Consider the following 12,142-nt stretch of genomic DNA (forward strand, 5'->3'; position numbering starts at 1 on the left):
CCTGGTTTGTCGAGACAGGGTTTCTCTGTATAGCCTTGGCTGTCATGGAACTCACTGTGTAGACCAGGCTGGCCTCGAACTCAGAAATTTGCCTGCTTCTGCCTCCCAAGTGCTGGGATTAAAGGTGTGCGCCACCACTGCTCGGCTTTAACCACTTTTTTATTTGTGGCATATGAATGTTTGCCTGGTAGATATGGATACCATATGTGTGCAGAGGACAGAAGAAGGTGTTAGATTTTCTCTGAAACTAGAAATACAGGCCAGTGTGAGCTGTCACGTGGGTGCTGGGAACTGGTTCTTGGGGAGAACATGAAGTGCTCTCTACTGTTGGGCCATCTTTTGAGCCCCAAATTGCTTCATTTTTATGCATCATTGTTTGGATGAACCACAGTTAATAACTAGTCATTGTTGATAAACATTAAGTTTGCTTTCGGTATTTTGCTAATGCAATAAGTTCTGCAATAATTGGTCTTGTATGTATACCATTGTATGATAAACATGTATGTATCTAAGGATAACATATTCTGGGTATTACAACACAAGCCTGTAATTATAGTCCTCAGGAGGCTGAAGGAGGAGGATTGAGAATTTGAAGATAGCCTGGACTTAATAGTGAGATCTTGTCTCAGAAAGCAAGCCAGCAGCATGTGACTGGAGGACCTTGAGTGTGAGGCTAGATCTGTTCCAGATGGTGAGGTCCAGGGCACTGTGGGCTATCCACAGGAGACCTTATGTCAGAAAACTAACCAAAAGAGCTAGGGAGATGGCTAAGCAGTTACAATGTGCACCACTCTTCCCTGTGTTTCATTTTCAGCAACCATATCAGATAACTCTCAGCTCTATCATGAACTCCAGCTTCATGAAGATCTAACCTCCTCAGGCATCTACACTCATATGCATTCTCATTAATTCATTCACTCACTCATTCATTCATTCTCTCTTATACATACATACATACATACACACACATATACACTTAGATGTTGTGAAAATCTTAAAAAGAACAATACTAAAATTGGCTGACTAGATAGCTGAGTAGGTTAAAAGACCTTGCTGCTAATTAAACCTGATTATGAGAGTTCAGTCTCAGGACCCCACGTGGTGAAAGGGTAGAACATTCATATTTTTACACATAAAAAGTACACAAAATATATAAATAAAAGCAAATCTAGCAACAATAATAATAACTAGCAAAAAGTACTCTTTTTAAGACTTTTTTTTCTTTTTTCTTTTTTCTTATTTTTTTCGAGACAGGGTTTCTCTGTGTAACCTTGGCTGTCCTGGAACTCACTGTGTAGACCAGGCTGGCCTCGAACTCAGAAATCCGCCTGCCTCTGCCTCCCAAGTGCTGGGATTAAAGGTGTGCACCACCACTGCCCGGCCTTTAAGACAGTTTTTAAATGTATTGTTCTCTTGTCCAGACGGCAGTTTCCCCACTCTGCTCCCCTCCACCCTCAGCCTCATCCATTCCTTCCCCGTTCCTTGAGAAAAGGGCAGTCTGTAGTAAGACTAGGCATCTCTGCGTGTTTAAGGCTGGACGAGGCAACCCCGTAGGGGGATAGGGCTCCAAAAGCCAGCCAAAGAGTCAGCCTGCTCCCACTGAAGACTAACCCACACAAGAACTCTTTTCCCGTGAGACATGGTTTCTCCAAGTAGCATTGGCTTTCTTGGAACTCTCTTTGTAGACCAGGCCAGCCTCTAACTCACCAAGATCCTCCAGCCTCTACCTCTGCCTCTGCTGGAATTAATGGTATGTGCTCCATGCCCAGCAAGTACATTTTTTTTTTTAAAGAAATAGTAAGGATTTTTTTTTTTTTTTTTGGTTCGAGTGATACCAGAGATTAAACCCAGGACATTGACCATTGCCAGGTCAGAGTTGCTGCTATATATACAAGCACTTGAATTGCCCCTTTAAGTTAGAGCATAATAATGTTTGGTCAGCAGATGGGTTTTTGAATTTGTAGTAGGTGCTAATATTTTAACAAGTGCTTAATCTTAGAATGGGTAAGGTAAAATCAGAGAGGCTTCTTGGAGCTGAATCTTCCCTAAGCTAGGCAGCCACTGAACTTAACGACTCTCCTGCCTCAGCCTTCTAAGTCACTAAGATGACATGAGCTATCATTTGTGGCTTATATTAGCCTTTTGAACAAAATTGAAATTATTTGTCTTCATACGTGTGATATGGACAGAGGTCATGGGACAAGTTTTGGGATTTGGTACTCCTACCAGCGTTCGAGGGAATGAACTCACATTGCCAAACTTACCTGACAGGTACTTTACTTTGCTGGCCCTTATGAATATCCTGGTTTTACTTTCTTACTTCTTTTTGTTTGTGTTTTGTTTTGAATGCTGAGGATCAAAACCAGGGCCTTGAATGTGTTGCTAAAACCCTGTATTTATGAGCTATATTCCTGGACCTTTTAAACTTTTTAAACTTAAGTCCTTTTTATGAAGGATATAAATATTTATATGTTTGTTTGTTTGTTTGTTTTGTTTTTTTGAGACAGGGTTTCTCTGAGTAGCCCTGGCTGTCCTGGAACTCACTCTGTAGACCAGGCTGGCCTCGAACTCAGAAATCCCCCTGCCTCTGCCTCCCAAGTGCTGGGATTAAAGGCGCGCACCACCACCCGGCATATTTTTTTTTTTTAAAGAGTATTTTTATTTTATCTGTATAACTGTTTTGTCTGCCTGTCTGCCTGCATGAGTATTGTGTATGTCCCTCGTTCCTGAGGAGGCCAGAAAAGGGGAATGGATACCCCCAGAGCCCTCCTATGGTCCTGGGAATTGAACTTGGGTCTTTTGCAAGGATAGCAAGCATTCTTAGCCATTGAGCCATCTTTGCAGCTCCCAATTTTTATCTTAAGATGGTTGGCACGTTCAGATCTATTTTCAATTATAAGCTGTATTTGCCATTGAGGATAAATTTGTATTTATTTATTTTTGAGCTAGGATGTCATGTATCTCAGGCCTAAGGAGTGCTGGGATTAAGGCGTGTGTATGACCATGCCCAGTTTATGAGGTGCCTTGATTGAAGTCTGCTTCAGGATGATAGACAAGACATTTTACTAATAATGTTATCTCCCTGCACCCCTCCTTCCCCCTGTTTGATGTAGGGCCTATTTATGTGTTTTTTATTTTATCATTTTTTATTTTAAGATAGATCCTTGCTATTAACCCAGGCCAGCATTGAAGTCCAAACAGTCCTCTTGGCTTCAGCCTCTAAAGTGCTGGCTTTCCAGGGTGGCGGGTGGACCACTCTACCTGGTGAGACAAGATCTTGTTTCTTATCTACGTGTGTGTACCACATGGATGCCTAATATTCAAAAAGGCCAGAAGAGGCTGCTGAATACCCTAGAACTGTAGTTACAGATGTTAGTGATCAGCCATATGGGTGCTGGGACCTGAATCCAGATCTTTTGCAAGTACATCTGAGTCATTTTCTTGCCCTCAGAACCCTTTTTTATTTTATTTTATTTTTATTTTTTGAGATAATTTCTTACCCTAGCCCAGGGTGTCCTTTAACTCCTGGTCCTCCTGCCTCTGCCTTTTAAGAGTTGGGATTTTAGATATGTGCCATGGTTTATGCATTGCTGGAGGCTGAACCCAGGGATTTGACATCCTAGACAAGGATCCTACCATTGAGCCATAGCCTCCACCCTAGTTTTAACTCCTTAGGAGCTTTGTTCTGAAACCTCGGAAACGTGAGTGGGTTTTTATTAAAGTGTTGCAGGTTTGAAGACGGAGTGATTTCTGACAATGTTTAGCCAGATATGATAGTTGGGGAACATTTTCAAAGTTTGAATTCAAAATAGTTATGTCTGTCTATCTATTTTTTGAGTCAGGATTTCTCTGTGTGGACCAGGCTGTTCTGGAACTCAGAAATCTGCCTGCCTCTACCTCCCAGGTGCCGGGATTCAATGTGTATACCACCACCATTTAGCCTTCAACTTAATTTAAAAACAAACAAACAATTATGTCTGTGCTTTGAGTGTGCTTACAGAGGCCAGAAAAGAGGGCATTAGATAGCCTGTAACGGGTTACTGATGATTCCGAGCTACTGGGTAGGTGCTGGGAATCAAACCTGGGTCCTTGGGAAGAGTAGTAGTGCTCTTAACTCCTGAGCCATTTCTCCAGTCTTTAAATTTTAAAAATTAACTTAGTGTGTGAATGTGTTTATGTCATTGTACTCATATTTAGATGGGAGGACAACTTGTGAGAATTAGTTTTCTTATTTCACCAAATGAGTTCTGGGATCAAGGTGCATTTATCAGGCTTCTCACCTTTACCAGCTGACCCATCTTACTGGTCTATGACTTGGTTTTTTTTTTTTGAGAGAGAGAGAGAGAAATTATTTCTCAACTGTATTTATAGCTCAAGGCCTAGACTGGCCTGGTAAATGTTAAATACATGAATGAAAGTAATCTTTTACAGATTTACCTTAGTTAGGCTCATAAAAGAATTCCCTCAGAAATAAATGGCTTAGGGATAAAGCTCTGTTGTAGAGTACTTGCCTGGTTTTCACCAAGCCCTGGGCGTTATCCCCAGCACTGCATAAGCAGGTGTGACGATACACTTCTCTAGTCCCAATACTTGAATGTAGAGCTAGGAGGATTGTGAGGTGAAGGTCATCCTTGGCTATGTGGTAAGTTTGAATTCAAAGTTATCATAAACTGCTGTGATCTCAGGCAGCCAACCACTAGAGAACAAAGAACACATTCTTGTTGTGAATCATGTCCTCTTGTTGCATTCTTTCTGTTGAGGCAGAAAAGATTTAGAACAGCCCTAGAACGTCTCTAGAGGCCTGGGAGAGGTCAGTCAGTAAGACCTGAAGTGGTCAAATGGACTACCTAAGAAAATTTTTATTTTGTTTTATTTCTTTAAGATTTATTTATTTATTTCATGTATATGAGTACACACTGTAGCTGTACAGATAGTTGTGAGCCTTCATCTGGTTGTTGGGAATTGACTTTTAGGACCTCTGCTCGCTCCAGTCAACCCCACTTGCTCAGGTCAGCCCAAAGATTGATTTATTATTATAAATAAGTACACTGGAGCTGTCTTCAGACACACAAAAAGAGGGCATCATATCTCATTACGGATGGTTGGTTGTGAGCCACCATGTCGTTGCTGGGATTTGAACTCAGGATCTTTGGAAGAGCACTTGGTGCTCTTACCTGGTGCTGAGCCATTTCACCAGCCCCTGAAAATTTTTATTTTATTTTATTATTTTTTTGTTTTGTTTTGTTTTTTCGAGACAGGGTTTGTCTGTATAGCCCTGGCTGTCCTGGAACTCACTCTGTAGACCAGGCTGGCCTCAAACTCAGAAATCCGCCTGCCTCTGCCTCCTAAGTGCTGGGATTAAAGATGTATGCTACCATCCCCTGGCGAAAAATTTTATTTTTGACTTGAAGTTAAATATTGGTTATTTGGATCATGATGAACCTTTTGTGAATTTCAAGAGTTTTACCAGTTTATTATCCTAAGCTAAAGATTATCTAGCATTGCCTATTTTGTGCCGGTCCTCAGAATACATTCCTGTTATTTGGTGATGGGGATAAAACCCAGGGCCCTGTATGAATTAGGCATAGGCTCATTATTGAGCTACATACCCAGCCCATCCCTCCCCTGCAAGTCTTAATGTGTAGTCCTGATAGCCTATCAAACTAGTCTAGTTGTGTTCTTGCCTATGCCTTCTATGTGTTGGGATTACACATATGAACCACTGGCTTTTAGACCATGCTTTCTAAAATTTTTAAATTTTTTATTACATTTATTTGAGTGTGGCAAGTTGAGGGTACACCTGTGCCCTGGCACACATGGAGATTAGAGGGTCATCTTGTAACAAACTCAGGTTACCCTGCTTGGCAGCAAACAGCTTTATTCACTATGACTCCTCTCTCTCTCTCTCTCTCTTCCTCTCTCTCTCTCTCTCTCTCTCTCTCTCTCTCTCACACACACACACACACAGACACACACACACACACACATACATACTCCCCTTTTTAAAAAAAAAGGACTTTATTTTAATTCTTTATGTATATTGTGTGAGTGTGTGTATATGTGTGTTGGGTGTCCAGGGAGGCCCTTCAAGACCTCCTTGGATCCTCTGGAGGTGGCACTCTGTAGTCCACTCTGACTTCAAGCTTTCCTCAGCTTCTTAAATGCTAGGATTATAGATTGTACGACAGTGCCCTGCTCCCCTTAAATAGATTTTTTAGCAGATCTAGACCCTAAATCTATCTACATATACTAACTGTATTCCATTGCATTTATAAATTACATTTTATATTTCCATTCCTCAGGTAATGGACATCTGACTGTTTTTTAATACTTTTTTGACTGTGGCAAATTAGTCTGTGAACATGTATATAAATTTGTGTGTGTGTGTGTGTGTGTGTGTGTGTGTGTGTGTGTTGCCTGGTGTTGATGCCAGGCAAGTATTCTACCACTAAACTATACCCCCAGGCCTTGGCTTTGTATCCATTACTCTTAAATATATCTATGAGTATAGTTACTGGGTCATATGGTTATTAATTAAAAAAAAAAGAAAGGCTTTCTGAATTGATTGGCAAAATAGCTCCTGAGGGCTTTTTTTTTTTTTTTTTTTTTTTTTTTTTTTTTTTTGGTTTTTCGAGACAGGGTTTCTCTGTGTAGCCCTGGCTGTCCTGGAACTCACTATGTAGACCAGGCTGGCCTCGAACTCAGAAATCAACCTGCCTCTGTCTCCCAAGTGCTGGGATTAAAGGCGTGTGCCACCACTGCCCGGCTTCCTGAGGGCTTTTTTAAAAGGGAAGTTCTATATTTTCTATTTAATTCCTTAGTGACTCTATGAAAATGAACGCTGTAATATTTTCAGTTGAACTTAATTTACAAACATGAGTGTTTTGAAGCACCCTAAATCATCCTATTCACATGCTTCATGTGAAAGCCTTTTTTTAAATGTATGTGGGTGTTTTACCTATATGCCTGTCTGTGTACCAGTGCATGTTTGGTGGCAGTAGGGTTCAGAAGAGGTCCTTGAATCCTCTGGAACTAGAATTATAGATGGTTGTGGCCATCTTTTTGTGTGTGTATGTGTGTGTGTGTGTGTGTGTGTTGGCAGTGAAACCACAGTCCTCTGGAAGAGTGTACATGCTTAATTAATCTTTCTCTCCAGCCCCCAGTGAGAGCAGTCTTTAGGTTGAAAGATAGCTTTTAAATAAATAATTCATTATTTATCATTACTTGGATTATTTCAATGAATTCACTCCTTGTACTCTTTATGACCATTTGAGTGCCAAGTGGATAGTTTCAGCCATTTAGGAAGGAAAATTTAATCTGGAGGAACTCTCTAAGCACCTTTGAAGACATGGCCCTTTGGGTGAAATGATACTGGTTTGTATCCACTTGGATTAAACAGTCCTTAGTCCTTTAGTTTAGATAGTTTGGCCTCTGCAAAATACCTTTAGTATATTTGCACCTTTTTTTTGTGTATGCAGGATTGAAGGCTCAGGCCTGTGAAACACAAGTTTCCTCCTCTGAAGACAGGAATTTGTGCTACTTAGAGACATGGACTTTGGAGCTGAATGGAGCCAGTTAGATACCATATCAATCAGGCATATTATTTTTTGGAGAAAAGATTCAGCCTGAGTAGAACAATTCTTAAGAGCTTCATTTATATTTATATTGTAGTCTGTTTGAATCTCGTTCAGAGTTGTTCATTGTATATCTTCCTTGTTTATTATCGGAAAAATTTAGGTGGGGTATATTGGCATGAGTAGAGTATGACCTGTACTTCTAGAATTTGATTTTGTTCTGTTTGAGACAGGGTATCTCACTATGTAGATCTGGCTATCTGGAGCTTGCTGTGTAGAGCAGGCTAGCCTTGAACTAGTGATCTCCTCTTGCCTCTACCTCCCAAGTACTAAAGTTACAGGCTTGTACCACCATATCCTGTGTAACTTTAGGGTTTTGTTTTCATAATGACCATTAATGACTGTAAAACAAATTCAAAATTATTCTAGCCAGGCGGTGGTGGCCCTGGTTGTCCTGGCACTCACTGTGTAGACCAGGCTGGTCTCGAACTCAGAAATCCACCTGCCTCTGCCTCCCAAGTGCGGGATTAAAGGCGTGTGCCACCACCGCCCGGCTTATTTTTTTCTTTTGTTAAACTTTAAGACATGTATTGTGGGGCTGGAGAGATGGCTCAGAGGTTAAAAGCACTGGCTACTTTTCCAGAGGTCCTGAGTTCCATACCCAGCAACTACATGGTGGCTTATAAATCATCTATAATGAGATCTGGTGCCCTCTTCTTGGGCTGCAGGCATACATGCAGGCAGAATGCTGTATATACATAATAAATAACTAAATAAATTTTGAAAACATTTATTGTGGTTGTGAGTACTGTGGTAGTGTGGGGACTAGAGGGTAACATGGGAGTTTGTTCTCTGTACAATATGAGTCTCAGGTTGTCAGCCTGGTGGGAGGTGCTTTTCCCCACTGAGCCATCCTGCTGGCCTGGCTTCATTTTCATTTTGTGTTTCTAGGCATTGCTTTTCAGAATTCTAACTGGAGGATAATGCTCTGAAGGTTTTTTATTCTTACTGATTCCCCATGTTTTGTCTAAAAAGTGTCAACCGAAGAAAAAGTCTACACCACTGAAATATGAAGTTGGAGATCTCATTTGGGCAAAATTCAAGAGACGTCCATGGTGGCCCTGCAGAATTTGTTCTGATCCATTGATTAATACGCACTCAAAAATGAAAGGTAATTACTTATAGTTATTTGTTGTAAAATACAATGTGGAATCGTGAGCTTATATCTGTTTGTAGCGTAAATCAGGATTTTTGTTACTTAGCAGTAATACATTGTTTTCTTGGAAATTTTTAGGAATTAACACCTTTCATCTTTTTAGTTGTTTTTGTTTTGTTTTTGAAATCTGTCTTCCTCTGAGGTTGAAAAGTAGTTAACCTGTTAGTACTTGCCTGGAATATTATGGTTGGAAAGATGGAGTCAGAAGAATCACGGATTCGAGGACAGCTACATAATGAGACTGTTTTAAATTTCAAGATCTCAGGGCCATGGTGGTTGCATACCTTTGATCCCAGCTCTTGGGGGACAGAGGCAAGTGGATCTCTGAGTTCGAAGCCAGCTTGATCTACAGAGTGAGTTCTAGGACAGCCACTACTGTTACACAAAGAAACCCTGTCTTAGAAAACAACACAAAACAAAAATCTCAGTTATTTGTATGTATACAATGGAAAATAAAAATGGAAATTTAGTTCTACCAATTAATGTATGTCCCCAGTCCCCCGTCACACACCCTGATCCCCATTTTTTGGAAATGAGGTTTTATGTTTCTTAGGCTGGCCTTGAACTGTCTTGACAATCTGATCTTTCTGCATGTCCTGTGTGCTGGGATGTGGTGTGTGCACCCAGTTTATATGCTGCTATCATCTAGCCTGGGACTTTGTGTATTGTAGGTAGGCACTTTACAAACTGAGGTTCATCTATTGACCTTAGACTATTTAATTAAGAATTTACATGGTCGAGGCTGGAGAGGTTTGCTTAGTGGTTAAGAATACTGTCTGCTCTCTCAGACATCCTCAGTTCAATTCCTAGCAACCGTATGGTGGCTCACAGCCATCTGCAATGGATTCTGATGCCCTCTTCAGGGTGTGTGGGAAGACTGATCACTCATACATAAAAAATAAATAAGTATTATTGCAAAAGAAAAAAATAATTTACATTATCTTTAGCCAGAGAAATGGCTCAAAGTGTTTGAAGTATAAGCCTGAAGACCTGAGTTGGTTCATAAGCTGCTGTCTGACCTCTACATGTATGTTGTATTACGTATGCACATATAGTAAATAAAGAGGTTACAAAAGTTTGGAAAAAAGTTTACATTGCCCAGAATCAGTTTTTTATGTATTTATATGTTTTAGCCATCAAGTGCATGATATTTTTTTTCTTTTCTTTTTCTTTCTTTTTTTTTGAGACAGGGTTTCTCTGTATAGCCCTGGCTGTCCTGGAACTCACTCTGTAGACCAGGCTGGCCTCGAACTCAGAAATCCGCCTGCCTCTGCCTCCCAAGTGCTGGAATTAAAGGTGTGCACCACCACTGCCCAGCAAGTGCTTGATATCTTAAAGGCTAAAATAACTCATTTTGAAATCTTTCTGGCTGAGGCAGTACATCCCTACTATACCAACACTTAGAGCATAGGTTCTCAACCTTTCTAATGCTGTGACCCATTAATACAGTTCCTCATCTTGTGACCCAACCATAACATTAATTTCGTTGCTGTTTCTTAACTGCAATTTCCTATTATTACAAATTGCAATGTCAATACCAGTATTTTCCAATGGTCTTAGGTGATCTTTGTGAATGGGTCATTTGACTCCTAAAGGGGTTGTGACCCACATGTTGAGAACCTCTGACTTGAGGGCTTGGAATCTGGAGAATCAAGGATTTTTAGGTCATCCTTGTCTACACAGTGAGTTTGAGGCCAATATGGGGTATGTAAAATTTTCTTACCTAAAAAAGACAAATCTTGATTTGGAACTTTTTTTTTTTTTTGATTATTGTTTGTTTTTCTTAGTTTGTCACATTTGGATCTAGGATACTTTGAAAACTGAAGTCTAAAATTTGATGTACTTATTTTTTTTTAAAATTCATTTATTAATTTTTTTAAGATCTATTTATTTATTTTATGTACATGAGCACACTGTAGCTGTCTTCAGGCACACCAGAAGAGGGATTGGATCCCGTTGCAGATCATTGTGAGCCACCACCTGGGATCTGAACTCAGGACCTCTGGAAGAGCAGTCAGTGCTCTTAACCATTGAGCCATCTCTACAACCCCTATATAATTCATTTTAATAATTTGTAATTATCTGTTATGTGTGGGTCAGATTGAGAGTGTGCCCTGAGTGCAAGTGCTCTCATGGGCCAGTGGCTTTGAAGCCCGGTGAGCTGCAGTTGCAGGCAGTTGTAAGGCTTAGATGTTAGGAGTCAAACTCAGATGCCTATTTTTATTTTTTTGAAGACTAGGGTATCCAGTCTAGGTCTGGAAACTGCTATGTAGACCAGCTTGGCTTCCAACTAGTGACCATCTTGCTTCTATTGCAAAATTATAATGTCCCCAAAAACAACCAAAAAGAAAAAAAGGAAAGAAAAATGAGATTGCTGAAGTTGATTTTATAGTTTGAGTTTTTTTTCATTTTTTGAGACAGTCTTTAACTGCTGTGTGGTGCTGGGGATTTGAACTTTGGTTTCCTGAGGAATAGCCAATGCTCTTAACTGCTGAGCCATCTCTGTGGCCTGTAGAGGTTTTTGTTTGTTTGTGTGTTTGTTTTGCTTAAAGGATTTATTTTTATTTCAATTTTATGTGTTCTGCCTGCCTGTATACCACATCCATACCCAGTGCCTGTGGAGTCCAGAGAGGGGCACTGGCTCTCTGGGCACTGGTGTCATGGCTGGTTTTTAGCTACCCTGTGCTGGAATCAACGCTCGGGTCCTCCGTAAGAGTGCACGTACTCTAATGGCTAAGCCGCCTCACCAGCACTAGAGGTGATTTTTTCTGTTACTCTACCTGTGTTTTGTTTTTGTTTTTAAATGGTTTTTCTAGACAGGCTTTTCTGTGTGACAAGCCCTGGCTGTCCTCACTTTGTAGGCCAGGCTGGCCTTGAACTCACAAATGTACCTGTTTCTTCCTTCTGAGTGCTGGGGTTAAAGGTGTGCCTCTCTTTAAATAATGAACTACATCTTACTATATAGCCCTTGCTCATCTGGAACATGCGATGTAGTCTAACTCACATGGCTGTCTGCCTCTGTTCTCTTGTCTTAGAGTGTTTTTATTACTGTGATAGAACACCATGACCAAAGCCCCTTGGAGATGGGTGGGTGTTTCATCTTACACTTCAGATGGCAGACATTTATTGCTAAGGAACTTAGAGCAGAGACTTGTCGTTGAAGTTCATTATGATAAGCTGTAATCAGTTGTGCTTTAAAAACCCTTACTGCATATTCGTAGTAACGACTTTGTTTATCCTCGGTGTCCTTATTACTCATCTTGTTTTGCTTTTGCTGTTGTCTAGTAGCCCGTGACAGGTGCTGTGTGTGTTCATACATTCTCATGCATAGATCCACAGACCATGGGGTAGC

The 12,142-nt window shown here is 40.5% G+C and overlaps 1 protein-coding gene across 17 annotated transcripts in view; it reads left to right on the plus strand.

The window, feature by feature from the left end:
• The window catches only part of Nsd1 (nuclear receptor binding SET domain protein 1), a 116,939-nt gene that overhangs the window by 14,724 nt on the left and 90,073 nt on the right, over window positions 1-12,142 (plus strand). For all 17 annotated transcript variants that reach the window (XM_031358596.1, XM_031358605.1, XM_031358594.1 and 14 more), the window contains one exon: window positions 8,610-8,745. In XM_031358596.1, coding sequence (XP_031214456.1) covers window positions 8,610-8,745 — 136 coding nt within the window. The remainder of the gene's footprint in view (window positions 1-8,609; window positions 8,746-12,142) is intronic.

Source organism: Mastomys coucha, unplaced genomic scaffold (genome assembly GCF_008632895.1).
Source record: "Mastomys coucha isolate ucsf_1 unplaced genomic scaffold, UCSF_Mcou_1 pScaffold7, whole genome shotgun sequence".
Classification (NCBI taxonomy): domain Eukaryota; kingdom Metazoa; phylum Chordata; class Mammalia; order Rodentia; family Muridae; genus Mastomys; species Mastomys coucha.